Source organism: Thamnophis elegans, chromosome 4, assembly GCF_009769535.1.
Source record: "Thamnophis elegans isolate rThaEle1 chromosome 4, rThaEle1.pri, whole genome shotgun sequence".
Taxonomy (NCBI): Eukaryota; Metazoa; Chordata; class Lepidosauria; order Squamata; family Colubridae; genus Thamnophis; species Thamnophis elegans.
The window spans coordinates 75,985,218-76,006,248 of record NC_045544.1 but is presented as its reverse complement, the minus strand read 5'-3'; the positions used below and the strand labels follow the sequence as shown (position 1 = coordinate 76,006,248).

The window sequence follows — 21,031 nt, the reverse complement described above, 5'->3', positions numbered from 1 at the left end:
TATACATAAAGCATTTAAAAAGGAGCTTCATAATTGAGAAGGCCCAGTCTATAATGACTATCAATCTATCTGGTTTTGATGGTAGATCTCTGGATAGAACCTCTGAGACTGTTTTGAATAAAATGAAGGAAGTCCTTAAAGCAAAGACTGGCTATACTTTTTAAATCTTAAATTAGATTACCAATCATTAAATTTGGCTTAAAAAATACACAAATGATCAACCCAGGTTTATAGTACAGTATTGTGTCATGTATCCATTTTACCAAATATTGTGAGTTGCTCCACAGTATATCAGCAGATATTTTTGAACAATCTTCAAGTAGCACTGCACAAGTCATATTAATCTTACCGTCAGTAGATTAATTAAATCCATATTTGGCTCAAGATGGTGAGATGCTGTCTGCAGGGCTATCAGCTCACTCAAAGTGACTGAAAGCTGCTGCATTTTCACAAGGTTAGCTTTGTCCTCATTGATCCAGTCTGGAAAAACTACATGAACTGCTATTAGATCCTTCAAGTGGACTCCTAAGATGGGGATTTTGAAGTTGACACAGTCTGCAAATGTTTTGCGGTAGTTGCAGTAGTTTCCATTGGAAGAGACCAGTTCAGTCATTTCATCCCAATCCTACAAAGAAGGCCAAGAAGAAGCAAGACTCAGCAATAACATTCTTGGTTTTGCTTTGATTAAGAGGAAACTTAGAAAAATTACATGGGAGGACTAGAAATCTAACTTTTTTGTAAAGGGAATCACTTTCCAATTGCAAAAATAAAGCAGATGATTGATTCCTGTATATATTTGACAAAGAGTCATAGTTATTTTTTTTAAGTTTTTATTTTTTTCATTTTCATAACATATAATCACATATATACTATTACATAGCCAACATCGTATTGTATTATTAATACAATTGTATTAATGTAATACAATACAATTTATACATCAATTCATCTTACCATCAACTCCCAAAAACGATTATTGGCTCTTCTGCTCTACATACACCATATTTGCACCTTATCCATCACTTTCTTCTCCTTCTCTCCTCCCCCTCCCTACTTCCTTTCTTCCCTCTGTCATCCTTCTCTTCTCCACTTCACCTTCCTCTCTCTTTCTCCTCTCTCCCCTTTCCACTCCTCCTTTCTCTCCCCCCCTGCCCTCTCTTCTATTCCTCTCCATCTCAGAAGTCCTTGCCTCTCTCCTCTGTTTCACACTCTCCATCTCATTTGCTTGGTGTATTTCAGCTTCTGAGCGAGCTCCATTTTATGTTGATGGTGTTTATATAATTCCTTTTCAATATAGATATTTAATTTTAACATGTATCTTCCTCCCTTTTTTTAAGAAATAGAACAAAAAAGTATACATATATAGTCATTGTGCCTTTAACCACCACCCTCAGCCTAGTTCAGGCCGGGATTAAGACCTGGTTACAATTCCCAGCTATTCTCATCATTATATTTATATAATTATACATCCTTACACACACCCAATTTGTGCTTCTGTCTTTAAATCTCAATAGTTTCCCACTGTAAATATATTTCATGTTCCCTCTTCATTTTACCATATCTTGGATTATATCACCCTTAATTGTCTTTAAATAACAATCCTTACTGTTCAATGTTCATTACAACTCCCTTAATCTACTATATAGATTAATAAGTGGTACACATCTCACCCTGTTCATCATCTTAATAGTTCTATATATATCCATGTTTCATATATATTTAATCACACTTAATTGTCCTTCTATTGCAGGAGTGGGTTTCAAAAATTGTTCGAACCTACTCTGTGGGCGTGGCCTCCTTTGTGGGAGTGGCTTTCTACCCATGTGACCGGTGGGAGTGGCTTGCTAATGCCGCTGACGCCGCTAATGCCGACGCCGCTAAAGCCACCGCCGCTAACGCCAACGCCGCTAACGCCAACGCCGCTAACGCCAACGCCGCTAACGCTGCCCCCCCACCCGCCTTTGGCTGCGGAGTGCACGCAAGCCCGCGGCTTTTGCAAGGGAAGGCCTACCGCCACTGCTAACGCCGCTAACACCGCTAACGCCGCCAACGCCGCCGCTGCTAAAGCCGCCGCTGCTAACGCCCCCACTAATGCTGCCACTGCTAATGCTGCCGCCCCCCACTTCAGCCGCTACAGCTGCCGCCGCCAACACCGCCACTAACGCCGCCACCGCTGCCCCCCCCACCCAGCTTCGGCTGTGTAGTGCACAGGCCTTCCCTCACAAAAGCTGGGCCGCCGCCACCCACCCGAAGCCTCCCGAGTCCTGCCGCTGGGGCTTTGTTGCTTACCTGAGGGGGAAGCAGCAAGCGAAGGCTGAAGGGAATTTTCAAATGGAGGTCAAGCACGAAAAAAGCTTCGCTTCGCCTCGAGCCTGCTCACTGATTGGCTGGACTCCAGCCAATCAGTGAGCGGCAGGCTGGGCTTAGTGCGGATGGGTTGGGGAGCGAGGGAGCGAGCTGCGGATGGGCGGGGGAATGAGCAAGTGAGCTGTGACTCGCCGGCAAAAGGGCGCTTTGCAGTGACAGGGGCCAGGACCGGTACCGGCGTTCCCAGAAGTTATTTACTTCCGGGTTCACCGACAAACCGGTTTGTGCGAACCGGTGTGAACCGGGAGGAACCCACCCCTGTTCTATTGTCATATTCAATCAATTAGCAACTCAGTTTAATTAGCATGTATAAAAATGAATCACAAACCTCTGCTTTACAATCTCCCCATCTCAGTTTCATATTTGTCCATATTCCATGTATTTTAACCTTTGTTTAATTATCTTTCCAATATCATATTCAACCAGTTAGCAATTCCATTTTATTGTCATATTTAGGAATAAACCCCTTATCTGAGTTTTGTAGTTTCCCATATAACAATTTTTAGTTGTCTGATTTTTTCATAGTAAGTCTCTTGTCCCACTTCTCTGTTCCTGCTGTCTCCCTTTTCTTTGTTTTGACACACCAACCCTCTTCAATTTTCCCCAGACCACCATCAGAAAGTTCTTTTATATCTCTCTTTGTTGGGGCATAACTTCCTACTTCAATTTTCCTTATGCCACTTTCAACCTATTTAAAAATTCAGTGGTATATTTTTTCTATGTAGAAATGAAATGTGAGTTTACTCTCATACCTTGGTAACTTCTGAAGAAAGATAAGAATGAGTTTCTTTCAGACGTGAAATAGAACTGTGACTTAGGCCTCCTACAACAGCCATCAGTGTATTGAAATTTTGAAGCTGAAGAAGTTTCTGTGGAGACATTCGAACATTTTTGTTAAAAAATTATATTTTTCATTATTCATCTAAACCAAGCTTGGGAACTTCAGTTGAAGATGTGTGGATTTCAATTCTCAGAACTCCCTGGCAAATATTAAAGTTCTCAACATTGGGAAACCCTGATCTAGACCAAATGTATGGTCTCAGAAGAGAAGCATACAAATAAACTCCAGATGGTGAAATCCCACAATTTTATGTAATTTAGACCAATAGGATTGTGACTGAGGAGTGTTATTTCACAACCAAGCATCAAAAGTAATTTTGATTCAGCAGTTTATATTAGAAATTCAAGTACTGATAGAGCTGTCAATAAATCCATAAATTAAAATGATTTTTGAATAAAGTAAATGATTAAAAAAAGAAGGAAAAATTCCATTACAAGCTTAAATATTATTTAGAATTTATTAATTTCAAGATTTAAGTCCATGACTGTAACATATTTATAGAGAGAAATAAAGTTAGATATATACCGATCAACTTTTTCCATATTCAATCAATGACATTTACATATATTTCCATTACACATATTCATAGGAATTTGTTTATAAACCACAGTGATAAAAAAAGAAGTAATGAAGAAATGTATGTGGCAACATCACAATGCACTCTTCACCTTTTGGTACTTGTGTCCTGATACTGAACCCAAGTGTAGAAGTCACAGTTTTGCTCCTTTGCTCCCTTTGTTGCAGAGACTGGGGTGCACAATTTATTAGAAATGTTTTTTTTAATGTCTTTACACTTTTCATTTGGAACCTGATTTGATAGGCATAATGATTTGCACCCCATGCTCTTGTGACATTCTGCTTGTGACATTTGTGGAACTGCTACATGAAAGGTCTATTAGCACGGCCATCCATAAATCAATCAAAAGGGAATTGCAAGATGATGGTCTAGAGCAGTGTTTCTCAACCTTGACAACTTGAAGTCCTGTGGACTTCAACTCCCAGAATCCCCCAGCCAGCTGGCTGGGGAATTCTGGGAGTTGAAGTCCACAGGACTTCAAGTTGCAAAGGTTGAGAAACACTGGTCTAGAGTAAACTCCCATCATCAAAAAGATTCCAGGTAGACCCTCAGATTCTACCCTTTCTCATTTTGGAACATGATATGGGTGGTCTGCAGTGAGGGAAGTAGCTTGTATGATACACATAAAAGTAGACTCAGCACATTTCTGAAAAATGGTTCATCCTCTTTTTTTATATATAGTCTTTTTATTTAACCAGGATCTTTTTTTTTAACATACTGTGGATCATCAAGAACAGTAGTTAAATGTATGCTATGCCTTTTATCAACTTTTTCCAATGGCAGCCAACAACATTCTTCGGCTTTTTATTTTTAATATTATTTTTAGAGAAGCTGGCACACCGCAAAGCACAGCAACAGTATACAACTTTGTTCTCTAGAAATTGATGGGCAGTGATTGCCCAGTGCTTTGCTTGGAAATTTGCCAATCTCCCTCAAAGGAATAAAAATAAGCAGAGATAAAGGGAATATCCTATTGGATACGAGCCTAGAAGGGTGTCAAAGAGCTTTCTGAAAATTGATGCTTTATTTATTTATAAAATATATATGCCACCCATCTCACTATTGAAGCAACTCTGGGCCGCTTACAAAATGAACCTGATAATGAACCTTATAAGTCTGACATTTTACAATGGAGAAAATCCCGCCTAACAGCCATTTTTTTGACAGTACCTACATCCTGGTTTTTGAAATTCCATATACATGCCCAGCAGCATCCAAGTGTTAAGGACTTCTCCACGAAGAGAATATATTAAATATGAAACAGTTTAAAACATTGAAGTCACAGACTCTTTTTTTTAACCTGCATTTCATTCAATTTTATTCCACAGGATTAAATCAGGCTCCAACAGCATAAAATTACCTGTGCAACATTGATGAATTTTGTGATAACTTCTGCTCTTTGTTGAGGAGTTGGTTTGCTCAGAACCATCAATTGGACCCACTTTGAGATGCCATTAAATAAAGCAATTGACCTTTCCAGGGTCGGATTGTTCTCCAGGCATCCATGGATCACATAGCTCTGATAATCTGTAAACTAGTCAAAGGGAGGAGCTTCACTCTCATGTGATTATCTCAAATCATATTAACACATCCCCAAGGTGGTGCCCTCCAGATTTGCTGGGAAAGCAAATTCAAGAATTCCCACATTTGCTACAAAAGCTCTACTCCTTAAATGCCCTCATCCAAAGGAAAGTATTTTAAGTATGTGCAGTTTAATTATTATTGTTAATGTAATCATCATCATCATCATCATCATCATCATCATCATCATCATCATCATCACAATGATTAAATCTTGACTCTCCTTCGTTCATATCTTTTCCAACAGCCTTCAGAACTTACATGGCTTTGGATTTCAGAAGCAGTTCTCTATAGTGGGATAATTAGCAAGCTAAACTTATTTGGATATATTTTGCATGTAATCTGGTGACTGCAAAGATTATTCCAAACTGACTCATACCTGAATGTATGAAATAAACATCCAGTGTTAAACATTCTCTGTTTCAGCTGCTGATAAATTGATGAAGGATGTATTGCTAATGAGTATATTTTCTTTGCATGAGAATGTTTTGGATTTTTGGAGTACCTTTATAATAATGGCTTTACTTACAAACTCAGAGACAAAGTGTAAGTGGAATCAGATTGACAGTTTTGCAAAATGTAAGCTTTTACAGATTACATTGGTAGTTTAATTCACCTTCTGCTAGAAACTGTCATCTGTCCACCCCATGGTTGTTGTTTTGCACACAGAAGCTGCTAAACACATCAGCTATTTACAATTTAGGTAAATAACCATTCACAGACCAAATAAGAAGGGCTATTAAGAAGTATTCTATCATAAGAAGGCAAATCCATAATAATTGCCTCTGTCTTAAATAGGCAGGAACTTGCAATAGTGTTTATGGCATCCTAATTAATAATTGATGGTACAAAAATTAATTTGCTCTGTTTAAAAAGATTATGTATGATTTGGTTAATAATTTATCGCTGATACTTCATACGTGCAATAAAAATAATCTCTTGATGCTACAATCAATAGGTAGTGAGAATGCATGCATGAATTAGCATTGGGACTTGATATAATACTTCATGGAACCTTTGTCATAAGGTCAGATTCAGAGTTATAGGCACTTCTAGCCATGAATTCAAAGTAGTATAAGAAATTGTAAAATTCTTACAGAGATCCTTCGAAATGATTTATACTCCAAAAAAGTCAGATGCTCTGCTAATTCAATGGGTTCCAGGTGATCAAACAATAGACAAGCTTTTCCTTTCTTGGATGTTTTTTTCCTTTGTGTGATTCTTCTCATCCAATCATAAGAGGGTCTGTTAAAAAAAGAAAGAAAAAAAGAATGTAGAGCCTGGTTTGATCTGATGCCCCAGAAAAAAAACAATGGCCATTGTCAAGGCATATAAAGAAAAATACTTGCACATTCTTTTTTGGTGTAAAGTCAGAGATAAGACTTTAAAATCTTCATATATTATAAGGAAAGTGAGAGAGTTGCTCTGAGTCAGTATGCTGAGACAAGTACAGATAGTTCTCAACTTGCAACAATTCATTTAGTGACAGGTTTGGAATGATGGAAGTTAATATCCAAAGCATTGAAAGAGTATCGTCTTAGAGAAGGCTCACTTACTCTTATTGAGCTAGATGATTTCTTTAGATAGTTTTCAACTTTTTTCCAGAAACATTTTTCAAGACTGTGAAATCAAGCTGGAATGTGACAGAAGTATATTGATCTGGTGTGCACTATCTCAAAATACTATCGATTTTGAAATCTTTATACAGCAGTCCATCATATTGGGTCAACATTAACAATATGTACGAAAATTAAACAGAGGGAAACTGAGAGGCATTTGAGTGTAGTCAGTACTTCAGATTTAGAACTGTGGACACCAACATTTGACAGCAGAGACACGATCTAATTAAGAATACATTAGACACAAGAGAGATGTTTTTTCACATTTCTGGAAAATGTGAATCTCACATTCTGAGGTTATACCGCAGTGCCTTCTGCACATCTAGGGATATGTTGCCTGAAAGGTGCCTTTTTTCTTCTTTTCAGGACTTTGATGCTGACTATAGAAATCTAGCCTGATACTTTATTATCAGACTGATCACTGCCAATTGAATGGACTATTAGAGAAAACACTATACTTCTGCAGAATATAGTGACAATTCCTAAAATCTAATTGCATCACTGCAATGGCATCAATTGGGAATAAAATCTACCTACAGCCATAATGCAAAGTCATTCTTTAAAGTAGCAGTTCAATCTTGTTATATCTTATATAACAGAAATAATGTTTTGAAATATATATGTACACATACACACACACACACACACATACATACATACATTCATAATAAACCGTATTTTTGGGACTATAAGACACATCGGAGTATAAGACGCACCAAGATTTTAAAGAAGTAAATTTTTAAAAAAAGTTTTTGCACTCTGCAGGATTCCCAAACCCTCTGCATGCCTTGTTTTTTGTGAAGTCTTCTTTTGTTGGAGTGTTACTTGGAACCCTCTCTTTCCAGTTATCTAAAGAGGCAGCTATTACATAATTCTTCATCATTACTAATAATTTGACATGACTGACATTATTAGTTTGGTAGCTAGCATTTGATGTGAAGATTATTAAAACTTTTTATATAGCATATAATAAAACAGGACATTTCAAATATGCCACACCAATTGCTTCTTTATAATGATGTTGAGAATCCTAGTTTAATAATGGTACCTCACAGGTGATAATCCTTACATGCTAGAAATGTCAATAAGGTGTATATGTTCTTCATAACCTAGATGGCAAGCTAATTCTTGAAACTCCTCAGTCAGATGAACCAAACCAAGATCCAGATTAAATTCGGCAGGAAATTCTAAAATCCAGTACCTGAAATTGTTAACACAAGAATTAGTCATATATCTGCCCATGGATTTCTTACACTTCAGAACCAGAGAAGATAGTACTTTTAATCAATTATCTCAACTGTGTATATTCTCTGGGCAGGGGTCCCATTACATGTGGTCTCTCAACCACTGAATGTTTTCTACTCCATAAACAGCAGCTCCATGAATATTAAATATTTAGCTTTAGACATTTACTCTGTCTAACAGAGAAACGACACCTATACACAACAATTCTTCTATAAAACTAAAAAAAAATCCCTTTCAAATAAGTTCTACTCTCTTCTTCTCAACTGTGGGACAGTATTTAATCACCTAGAGCAGTGATGGTGAACCTATGGCAAATGTGTCACAGATGACATGCCATGACATTTTTACTGATACACCAGGCCTCTGGACCTGCTGGAAGTCAAGTGAGAGGGCCCTGCTCTCATGGAGCCTCTGAGGTCTTTACATATACTGTAAGAATGGGATGTGATTTTCTGCTCTTTTTGGAGGATTCCAAGGCCATGCAAGAGCATTCTCCAAAATATCCAGGCTTTGTGCAATCTAAAATTGCCTTAAATAAGCATTTTGAAAAAAAAATTACAATTGTGTACTTATGGTATCTATTAATACATTCAGATAATTTATTGCTCTTCATTTCTCTTTTGTCCAGGGGGCAGGGTGGTGGTGGTGGCATGTCACCAGAGTCAAAGTTGGTATTTCCTGAATATTTGATACACTGAGCCCAAAAGGTTTGCCATCACTGCCCTTGAGGTTTATACCAAATAAGGACACAATTGTCTAATCACATCCTCTGACTGGCAACAGGTCTTCAAGAGATATGGAAGGATGTTTTTCCAGTCTTAGTGGAAATTGCTTATTAAATAGAAGTATGAGTGGATTTGATTCTGGAGCCTTCTACCATGGCTATTTGGAATCATTTTGCACTTAATTTAGTTCCAATAGTTTCAATTTAAATAGGAGGGTTCATTCCCTTAAGCCTTGAAAACTATAAAAGTACATTTCTAGTTAAATTTAAAGTTCCATTTACCTCATAAAGTAACAGATTTTTAAGCGGATTTCACTGCAGTTTCCTCCATTGGCATTTCTATATGTAAATTAGTTAAAGAGGTTTTTAAAAATTTTCTTTGGTTTTTAAATTTTGCTTAAACAGAGCATTTTGATTAAGCTACTACAATTGCATATTTTAATTATAATTGAATCTGATATTTAACATTTCTTTTATGCTTCTTTCCTTAAATGTGATACCCACACAATATTAGAAAGGCAGGATGTAAATATGTTTGACTAAAAAAGTTCAATGCATTATTACATTATTACAAAGATTATAATAGAAATGTAAAGCTATATTCTATGTAATATAATATGAATAGGGATAGAATACAGGGGTGGGTTGCTTCCGGTTTTACTACTGGTTCGCATTGTGTGTGCATCAGACACGCATTGTGCGTGCATGCGTTGTTCTATGTAAATTATTCTGCATGCATGTGCAAAACAATTTACAGTGAACTGCGTATGTACAGTCACTAAAATCCAACATGGCAGCGACATCAGAGGCAGCAAGGGTACTGGTTTGGGGTTGTGTCAGGGCTGGGTCGCTGCTGGTGCTGTGACCCAGGCCTGAATTCTACTTCCAGTTCAGACAAACTGGCAGCAACCCACCTCTGATTGTACCATAATACAATACTAAAAGTTATATATTTCTATTTATTTTGCAATTCACAAGATATAAATAACTTATACAAGTTATGGCGCTTTGGAGGTTGACAGCTTAATTTTCCACCATGATCACTTTGAAGAAACTGGAACACAATCTCAGCCTATTCATTGCTTAAAACAACAAATCTACAATACATTGTTAATAGTCTGCTGTTATTTTCTTTTTTCTTTATTTTCTTTTTTCAATAATATAGAAGGGCTTTTAATGAAATATATAGTTGACTTGAAACGCCAGCTACCTGCAGAATGGAAGACTGCAACCACAAGTACATTTACAGTAGAGTTCACTTATCTTCCTCCAAATAAAAATAATTGCTTTTATTTTAATTATGCTTGTCAAATGGCTTCTCTATCATCATCAAGTTCTACCTTGAAAGTATTTTAGATAAACTGATTCTTAGAATCATCAACATAACTCTCTGAAAGGATATAGGGAGAGAAGTTTATTTGCCAGCTCTGTGGATGACAGATACCATCTATGCATTAAAAGAAAAGTTCTTGGCAAATTATTGCCATTCAGCTCCCCTTTGTCATCTGTAAAAGAAAACAGATACATTGAAAACAGAACAGTGAATATGACTGAATGAGAAAAAGCATCCAAATGTTAAATTCCTAAATATTGCTAAGTATTTGTTTCTAAATAAAAACAAAATAAAAATAAAGTTTTATGTTGAGGAATGAAATGAATTTATCAGAGAAATCCATACACTATTAGAGAGTAGAAATGTGGGTACACCAGGCAATTCTCTAGGATACATTTCCTCAATCTGATACCTGCTAGATCAGTGTTTCTCAACCTTGGCAACTTGAAGATGTCCAGACTTCAACTCCCAGAATTCCCCAGCCAGCATTCGCGAATGCATTCGCGAATGCTGGCTGGGGAATTCTGGGAGTTGAAGTCTGGACATCTTCAAGTTGCCAAGGTTGAGAAACACTGTGCTAGATGTATTGGACTTCAATTTCCTTAAACAGTCTTTCCAATGTATGGTCAGACGGTATCAAATTTGCAAAATTATTTTACACATATTGTCCTAGTGAAGCAATAGTAATAACACTTAGACTCATATATGACCCCTAGTGCTTTATAGCACTTTCTGAGTGGTTTACAACATCAGCATACTGCCCCCAACAGTCTGGGTCCTCATTCTGCTGACCTTGAAAAGATGGAAACTTACATCAACCTTGAGCCCAATCAGGGTTGAACTCCAGGCTGTGGGTAGATTTTGCCTCAGTACTGCATTTTAACCCCTACATCACCAGGTCCATTTTGTCTTATATCCCAGCCTATTTATGTACTATTTCTTAGAACTGGCTGATGAACTAGATATATCAATACAAATTTCTGCATAAGAAACTAGTTTTTACCTAGGGTACTTGGCTGATGAAGTACATCATGTTCACTTCAAGAATGGCCAACTTAGCAATTCTTTTTTATTACCATAATCCTGTCTCGTGACAACCAAAATATGGACCAATTTTTCACATATGATTGTATTTAACCAGGCACAAGCAGCATTTTATTAAACCCTTCTATTAATTTTAATTTTGGTCAGTATTGCAATGGAATGCTTTAAGTTGGTTCATAATTTCAGCTTATGGGGAAAGTTCTAACAACTTTGAAACTAACAACCCTGAATTAAAATAATATTAAGATAAAATATAACACTACTAAATCTATTAGTCCAAATACTATGAATCCAAGCCACTATGAATGCAATGACAGGCAACAAGTAGGGTTAATACACAGCACACAGTAAATTACCAGTAAGAGGAAAGTGTTTAGATGAGTTAAAATATATATTTAAGATTTGTACCAAACATTTTAATGCAGGCATGTAATAGTTCATCAAGTGTTGCAGCTTTTCCAAGTGTGTTGGACTCCATCGTCCTTTGATCCTTGTCAAAAAAATGGCCACACTTTCACCACAGCAACGAAAAGCAGGAAGGGCCCCATTCAATAACTGTAAGTTGCATTCTCTGTGACACTTGAAAAAACTGTGGAAAGATGATGAGAAACGAGATGTTTACATCAGGGTTTATAATTCAATTCATCTTTGTAGAAAGTTAATAGAACTGTCCAGATTCCAAAAAGATGTTGCAGAGCACATGGTAGTTTGAATGTAGGTCATCTCTCCAAGTCCAAGCAGCTGTGCCTTTTCTTTCCCAGGATAGCAACAGCATAAGATGCAGCTGCTTTAAAGAGTTACTATGTTTATTTTCCTAGCACCATTTGGGAATTAAACCTGAACTCTGCATAGTGGCATCTCAGAAACAGTTTATGCAGAGCTTTTATAACTGATAAATGAGAATAGGTTGGGCAACAACTGCAAAAGAAGGCAGCTCTGCCTTCCGGATGGATGGTTTGCCACAACTTTAGAATGATCATTACTCACAACTGTTAATGACAGTACAATAAATGTCATTTATCTTAATTGTAAGCTGCTTTGTGAATATAATTTGACTCAGCAAGATATAACTGTTATACATAAATAATAATTGTTCCTCTAATTTGTTCAGACAAGGAAATTGCTGAAATACAAGTACTAACAAGAAAAAATATTTATCATTGCTGACTCTAAATTTAAAACACAAATAGTCAATTTAAGTTTGAGAGTGCAATCACTGTATTTGTTCATCTGAAATATTTATATTCTATTGAAAAAAGTTTGTAAATCAATGAAGTATTATAAATAATAGCAAACCCAGCAGTAGATGTTTCATCAGTAGATGATGAAACATCAGACATGAATAAGACACAATAGCAATAGCACTTAGACTTATATATTTAGAGCTCTCTCTAAGCAGTTTACAGAGATAACAAATTGCTCCCAACAGTCTGGGTCCTCATTTTACAGACCTCAGATGGATGGGAGACTGAGTCAATCTTGAGTCGCTCAGGATCAAACTCCTGGCAGTCAGCAGAGTTAGCTGCAATATTGCATTCTAACCACTGCACCATTACAGCTCTTATAATTATAACTGTTGCAATTGTCAAGCCCACTTTTGCTATTAAAATTTCAGAATCTTTTTAGAAAAGAAATTGGTAGAGACAAAAAGCACCTATTAATAAAAAACATCAAAAAAACCTAAGATAACCATGTTTATGAAGAATAGAGCTATTACATTGATTTAGGTTTAATGTTTCCATTCAATCAGGATTCTTTATCAGATCAGAAGAAACCAAGCTCCTCCCTCAAAAGAGGTTACAATTTGAAACAGGGATTGTTAGAAATTCACCCTATCTACAGTGGTTTCCACCAAGGTCCTCTCTTCTGGCGGAAACAGAGGTTTAATCCTATTGGTCGAAAGGTCTGACAGCTCCCTATAAAAGGGCTGCTGTCAGACTCAACCTTCACTGGATTGTTCTCACTTTTGTATTCAATAAAGAGCTGTTGTTACCATTAAGCCTGTGTGTGCCTATCCATTACCCAATCTAACACTGATGACGAAGGTGGGATTGGAAGGCAACTAGGCGAACCAAAAAGAGCGTAGCAATCCAGCAAGTACATCGAGCCCGGAGCTCAGCACAGCATCGCGCAGCCATTTTTGCGTGGCAAACTCAAATCACTCTCTGTATGCAAAATGGCTATGCGCACCCCACCGACTCCATATGACCCAGTCACAGAGCACTGGGAATCGTACATGCTACGATTTGACTGCTTCCTCTAGGCAAACGACCTCATGGGCATTCCCAAAGGCCGCAAGAAGAACATGTTCCTCGCATACTGTGGCTGGGAAGTGTTCAAGACGGCGAAAAACCTTTCTGAGCCGACACCACTTCAAGGCAGCTCCCTGGTCCGCGCTGCAGCAGATGGTAAAGACCCACTATGCACACAAGCCGTCCAAGCACGTTCGCCGACATGAGTTTAACATCAGAAACCAGAAGAAGGGTGAGTTGATTAACGAGTACGTGGCAGCGCTTCTCAAGGCCACAGCGTACAGTGAATTCCGAGACCTGGATGAGCTGATTCTGGACCGCATAATTTGCAGCGTGTGGGACATTACCCTGCAGAGGAGGTTACTCGTTAAATTTAACCTCACTCTGCAGATCGCATTGGACAAGACCAGAGCGTCCAAATCAGCCGCCAAATCGACTGAGACACTGCAGCGCCAAAGCGTACCACAAGAAGTACAAAAAAGTACACGCGTACATCGCGAGGCTGCAAAGCCTGAGAGCTCAGAAGGCAGGGAAGATGACAACTGCCGCATGCACAGTAACCACGCCGAGCCAGCACGCAAATTCAAATCGCATCTCCCACCCTGCGCCAGCTGCGGAGAAGACCATGCCAGATCGTCTTGCCATTTCCATGACGCAACCTGTCAGCACTGCGAGCGAAAGGGGCACATCACCAAGGTGTGCCGGATCGAATTTCCTGCCATGCCCTGGCACCCTAAAAGTGCACCAAGCCACCAACAGAGGCCCAAACCAGGGGCCTGGCAGAAGGCACCACGGCGCTGAGAGGGCAACAATAGAGTCACCTACCATACGTCAATAGGCCAAGTCTGTAAGTATGTGGGGACTCCAATTTTCTTTAGTTTGGACCCCAACATAGCCCCAATTAGGCTAAAGCCCAGGAGAGTACCTTTTGCTTTCCGCCCCAAAATTGACAGGGAAATTGACAAGCTTGTGAGCCAGGGAATCCTAGAACCGATTGTTCATGCACGCTCGGAGACCCCCTATAGTGACACCTGTCAAATCTGACGGGTCTGTCCATATCTGTGTGGACTATAAGTGCACAATAAATAAAGCGCTACAACAAAGTGCCTACCCTGTACCCATTGTATAACACCTACTTCATTCACTAGGCCCAGGAAAAATCTTTGTAAAATTGGACATGGCGCAGGCATACCAACAATTGCCTGTAGATGGCGCTACAGCAGAGGCCCAAAGCATTGTGATACACAGGGGTGCATTCAAATGTCACTGCTTGCAATTCGGCATTAGTATTGCCCCTGGTCTGTTCCAAAGCATCATGGAATGGCTTTTGCAGGGGATTCCAGGAGTCATCCTCTATTTCAACGACATCTTGGTATCGGCTGCAAACGAGGAGCAACTTTTAAAATGCGTACGAACAGTTTTGGCTCGAATTAGAGACAAAGGCCTCCGTCTCAAAAAAGAGAAATGCCAAATTAATGTGCCAAGGGATGAATTCCTAGGGTACCTGATCGATGGTTCTGGGATTCACCCAACTACACAAAAAATCAAAGCTATTCAGGAGGCCCCGACACCTCACAATCAAGCCAAGCTGCAGACGTTCCTCGGGCTCCTTAATTTCTACAGCGTCTTTCTCAAACAGAAAGCCACCGTTGCCGAGCCTTTACACTGTCTCCTGGCTAAGAACGCGAAGTGGTCCTGGGGCAGAACCGAGGCTGCCGCATTTGCCACAGTAAAATGACTCCTGTCGGCGGACTCCTTTTTAGTCCAATACAGCCAGACCCTGCCATTGGTGCTGACCTGCGATGCTTCCCCCTTCGGTGTCGACGCTGTCCTCAGCCATCGCATGCCCAACGGAACTGAAGCCCCTATTGCATTTTACTCCAGGACCTTGTCTGCCACTGAGTGGAACTACAGCCAATTGGACTGTGAGCTTTGGCTGCAGTGGCCGGAGTAAAGAGGTTCCACGAATACCTTTTCGGCCGGGACTTCGAACTGGTTACTGACCACAAGCCATTGTGGGGCTTACTAGCTGGGGACCGACCTACCCCAGTGTCGTTATCACCTTGCATGACCAGATGGACCATTTTCCTAGCTGCCTACTTCTACTGCCTCATCCACCGACCTGGCTCCACTTTGGGACATGCTGACGCTTTGAGCTGCTTCCCGTTGCCAGAACTTTTCATTGACCCTACCCCTGAGACGCCAGTCCTTCTCATTGACTGCCTCGAAACTGGGTCTGTCTTGTTCAGTGACATTGCCCGTCACTCTGCAAAGGACTCCACCATCAAGCAAATTTTAAACTGGGTGTGGAGGGGGTGACCCAAGGGGCCTGATTTCAAAATGTATTTTGCCAAACGCGATGAGTTATTGGTTGTTAATGGCTGTTTACTGTGGGGGGACCAGGTAGTTGTTCCACCCAAACTGCACATTGCAGTATTAGAGGCTTTACATGTAGGGGATCCTGGAATCGTCAGGATGAAGTCTTTGGCTAGGAGTTATGTGTGGTGGCCTAACATGGACAGGGAGATCGAAGAGTAGGTGGCCTCCTGCACATCGTGCCAGGAGTCCAGACCAGCTCACCTAGAGGCACCCGCTGAGGAGTGGAAGCGACCTCAAGCACCATGGTCTAGGGTGCACATTGACTTTGCTGGCCAAGTTTATGGCCAGACATTTCTCGTAGTTGTGGATGTCTACTCGAAATGGTTAGAGGTAGTCCTGATGACTTCCACTATGGCAGAAGCGGTCATCAAGTGCTATGGAGACTTTTCTCAATGCACGGTCTCCCTGACGTCTTGTTCTCTGACAACGGGCCCCAATTCATCACCATGCAATTCGAGACCTTCCTAGCAGCTCAGGGAATCAGACATGCCCTGGTTGCGCCATTCCATCCGGCCTCCAATAGTCAGGCAGAGAGAATGGTGAGAGCTGCAAAAGAGGCCCTGGCTAGGATGGGCCTGGGAGATTGGCAAACATGGGTTGATCACTATTTGCTAATTCAGCACATCACACCCAGTGCAACCACTGGGAGAAGCCCCTCCGAGCTTCTCATGGGTCGCCAGCTAAGGTCCCACTTACACCGGCTACACTCCAATTATTCTGCCGCATCGCCCTCAGACTCCACAAGCAAGATTCGGACATTTAGCGTAGGGGATTCGGTATATGCCCACAACTACGACAGGGAACTCTGTGGATTCCTGCCACAGTGATACGCATCACTGGCCCTCACTCTTACCTCTTAGAGCTCGAGAATGGTAGGAATTGGAAAAGGGATATTGACCAACTCTGTGGCTGCCTCTCCAACTCCACTCTTAGACAACCAGAGGTAACTCCTGAACGAGTTAGCCAAAGCCCTACCGAAATGGAGCAATCACTCACTCCTTCCATAGCCAGCTCAAGCCTGAGGGTACCGGGAAACTTATCTGGTTTTGTTGCAGGCCCGCAGCGAGCTCCACGTGAACTGGCTCTAGAAGCTCCAGCTGTGAAAGGTTCCAGGAGCTTCCACCAAACAAAGCTGCGGAGCAAACAGGTCCGTCCGACCTGTCCAAGGAAACCCCTCCTACTGAACTGCGCAGGTCAGGCAGAGCGACCCAAAAGTCCGCCTACCTGTGTTACCAGTAGGATTGTTCCATCTAAGAGGGGAGGGGTGTTAGATATTCACCCTATCTACAGTGGTTTCCACCAAGGTCCTCTGTTCAGGTGGGAACAGAGGTTTAATCCTATTGGTCGAAGGGTCTGACAGCTCCCTATAAAAGGGTTGCTGTCAGGCTCAACCTTCATTGGATTGTTCTCACTTATTGTATTCAATAAAGAGCTGTTGTTACCGTTAAGCCTGTGTGTGCCTATCTATTACCCAATCTAACAGGGATCAAGCTACATTGACCAACTCTGTGCTATATTTAGTGCCTGATCAACAATTTCAATAAATGACATAAGTCTTAATTTATTTACCCAAGCCATTTTTGAGGGAATATTCACTATGGACAGTTCTTTCATTATAGTGTAGCCTCATAAAGGCAACAGTATATGATGATCACATTAGTTTTTCCTTAGCACAATTATGCTTTTTCTATAAGTGAAAACTTACATTATAAAGATTCTGTTCTGTCCAAAATTTGTATTTTGTTGTTATTTGTATCTGTTTAATATGCCAGTTCAGGAAAACCTATGTAGTATATTATAGGATCTCTCCTCATTTTATCCATCTAGCCACAGTTTTCCCATCCAGTGAATTCCATGACTGATAAGGGGCACAATTCTAGGTCTTCTCACAACCAAGTTCAACTCTTAATTATTGCAACCCATGTAATAGCCATAGATTATCATCCTCAATTGGGCACCTTCCCAGCCAATGTAGCCATTTAGAGTGCATTGTAATTCAACATGTTTTAATGTAATTAGAATGGGAAGGTTACTGTTGCAGATAAGATTCATCAGCAATACACATGATTGTCATAATGCAAAATTGGAATTGAATTCACTTTAGATTTCAGACAAGGCTCTCTTCCAACCACATACTGTATTTGAAGAGATAAACACAACTTATTTTCTGCACCAACTTTAAGCAACTATACAACTTAAACAGGAGTGCTTACTTTTTCTTCTGTCGAAGATGCCTTTTACAATTTCTACATTTCCATAAGCCAGGCCAAAGGTAAAGATATTGCCTCGCAAAAGAAAGCTTTAGGCTGAATATTTGAACATCAGATTTTTGAAGGTTTTGGCTATATTATGAAGTCCCAAATCCTTATGTATACGGGGACTTTCTTGGAGACATAATCTGGGAGCAACATCTTTACTGTACATTCAATGCTTTGCTTGTGTTCTAAACTTTGTAGTTTAGAAAGACCATGGCTTCACTTTTATTTGACCTCCCTGCTAGTATTTTGTTTCGGGAATAATATATTTTATTCATTTTCACATTCCATTTTGCAATCACTTATATACAGGGTAAGAAAAGAAAACACAATAAAAAAGAAAACACAACTCATCATTCACAACCCCACCTGACACTTCCATCCTCCATACACCCCATCTACCCCCTCCAACTTTCCTTTCTCCCTCTAACACTCCCCTCCTACTTCCCTTTCCCCTCAAACCTTCCTTCTCCCCTTACTCCCAACACGCCCTCCTTTCATTCCCCTTACTCCTTCCTTACTCCTCCCTCTTCTTTCCCTCTACCTCCCTCCTTGGTGTATGCCTTTATTCAAGTGTTGTTTAATCTGATAAACCAAGGAAAAAAAATATAAAGAAAGAAAAGGAAAAGAAAAAAAAAGAAAAAAAGAAAAAAGAAAAACAACCGTATATAAGTACATTCTTGTTCTTATTGAGACTATGTTAACACCCACCCACCCACCCCCCATAAATCCCCATCCCTAATCCCCCCGACTTCCCAGGGCCCACACCTGGCACTGCCTTCTGTCTAAAGTATCTTGTGTACATATGGATTAAAAATAAAAGTAATATATTAAAGGAAAGAAAAACAAAAAAAAGAAAGAAAAGAAAAGAGAAAAGAGAAAAAAGAAAAGGGGAAAAAAAAGGAAAAAAAAACTCTTTGTGTTGAGCTCAGCCCCCCATCTTTATCTATGCTTAAATAGTATAAGTCGTTCTATCTATATTTTATTCTCGTCTCTTACTTCTTTGTTATTTACCCCAACCTCCTGTAGACTCTCCCGTTCCTCTTCCTTAACCTTGTATTCAGATAAACATTTATACAGATTTATGTAGGCATCGATATACAGTCTAGCCAAAAATAATCCCTTCCAGTAAAATTTAAGCAACGTGGCTCATGCCACATATTCAAATATTACTTTACAGAAGAATAATCAAACTTTCCCTTCTAATAGAATTTAAACAGCGTAAATAATCTTTCTTAACCTCATTTTAAAACAGTAATTCAAAATAATCTAACCAAACTTTCCCTTCTTAGTAAAGTTTAAGCAGCGTGAATCAAGTATTACTTTACACAAAAATCAGTTTACGTTCTATCTTAAGATAATCCCAACCGGCTTTCTCTTCTAATAGGATTTAAACAACGTAAATCATTCCGCATGCATTTTACCCTCATCCCTTGCTTGTCTGATATTTACCACTATCAAATTTATGCAGACATTAGTTTAAGATCTAGCTCAAAGTAATTTCACCCAACTTTCCCTTCTAATAAGAATTAAATAACATGGATCATTCCACATATTCAAATAATACTTTCAACAAAAGTCAGTTAACCTTCTGTTTTAAGGTAATCCCTTCTAACAGAATTTAAGCCACATAAATCATTCCGCATTCATTACAATCAATATCACCCCACCAATAAGTTCCACTTTTTCTACCGGAGAGAGGTCGCAAACCCCCATTCAGTCCACAACTTTGGCAAATATTTTAAAATGTCTAAATCCTCGATCTCCGCTTTTCTGCTTCTCAGAGGGAGGAAAGGCTACCCCCTCCATCTTGCAGCCACGCGGCCTGCCGCTTGCCTTCTCCTTCCGCTTGTCTCTCCTCTTTTCCAAGTGAATCAGGAAGTCCCGCCTTCAAAGTCTTGTAATAGAAATCTCGAGCCTCCGAAACAGAGTTAAGACGAAATCTTTGATTCTCAAATGTGACCGTAATGCCGGCTGGGGCCTCCCATCTGTATTGAATCTGTTGATTCCTAAGCTCTTTAGTTAAAAAGGCGTAGTCTCTTCTTGCTCTCAACATCTGGAAAGGTATTTCTTTAAAGACAATCAAGTCCTGGTCATCAACTCGCAGACTGTTATTATGAAACTTTTGCATAATCGCGTTTCTGGATTCTTTTGTGGAAAAATATATAATTATGTCCCTCGGGAGCTGTCGCTGTTCCGCTACCAACGAGTTCTGGCGATAGATTTTCCGAATCTGCCAATCAAAGTTAAGTCCCAGGCTTCCCACCGCATGGCTGAAGGCTTCAACAAAGGTCTGTTTCAAATTCTCTCGCTCCTTTTCGCGGAGTCCTCTGACTCTTATTGCAAATGCCTTCCTATTAAAATTTATCATCACGAGTTGTTCTTCGGTGTCTCTAATTTTTTGTTGTAATATTTGAATATTAGTAGTCAAATTAATTAACCTCCTCCAAGCTTTCCAATTTATTCTCTATTTCAGCAGAATAATCTGACAGGGCAGACACGGCTGCAAACGTATTCGCCTTCATTTGGTCAATTTTAGACTTTAAATCATCATATAGCTCCAATACAAATTCCTTGATTTCTTGTTTAAAATCATTAAGCATTTGAAAGAAAGATTCCTGTGTTAAAAATTCTCCAGTAGAGGGCATAGGAGACAAGGGCTGTGACTCCAATATAAATTCTTTAGATTCTTTAGGCACATTTGTAGAGAGACGCTTCGATTTTGACCTGGGTGCCATAATAAATAAACAAATAAACAGCGCTTTCGCTCCCCTCTGTTTCCAAAAAAAAAAAAGAGTTTATTTTGTTAAGGAG

The 21,031-nt window shown here is 39.6% G+C and overlaps 1 protein-coding gene across 2 annotated transcripts in view; it reads right to left on the bottom strand.

Annotated features, from left to right (window-relative positions):
* The window catches only part of RASGRP3 (RAS guanyl releasing protein 3), a 75,212-nt gene that overhangs the window by 19,184 nt on the left and 34,997 nt on the right, over nt 1-21,031 (bottom strand). For both annotated transcript variants that reach the window (XM_032216813.1, XM_032216814.1), the window contains exons 2-9: nt 11,740-11,920; nt 10,357-10,459; nt 9,237-9,299; nt 8,055-8,186; nt 6,464-6,611; nt 5,146-5,319; nt 3,120-3,236; nt 350-625 (exon numbers count right to left, since the gene is read on the bottom strand). In XM_032216813.1, the coding sequence (XP_032072704.1) occupies nt 350-625; nt 3,120-3,236; nt 5,146-5,319; nt 6,464-6,611; nt 8,055-8,186; nt 9,237-9,299; nt 10,357-10,459; nt 11,740-11,809 (1,083 nt within the window). In that variant the 5' untranslated portion in view covers nt 11,810-11,920. The remainder of the gene's footprint in view (nt 1-349; nt 626-3,119; nt 3,237-5,145; nt 5,320-6,463; nt 6,612-8,054; nt 8,187-9,236; nt 9,300-10,356; nt 10,460-11,739; nt 11,921-21,031) is intronic.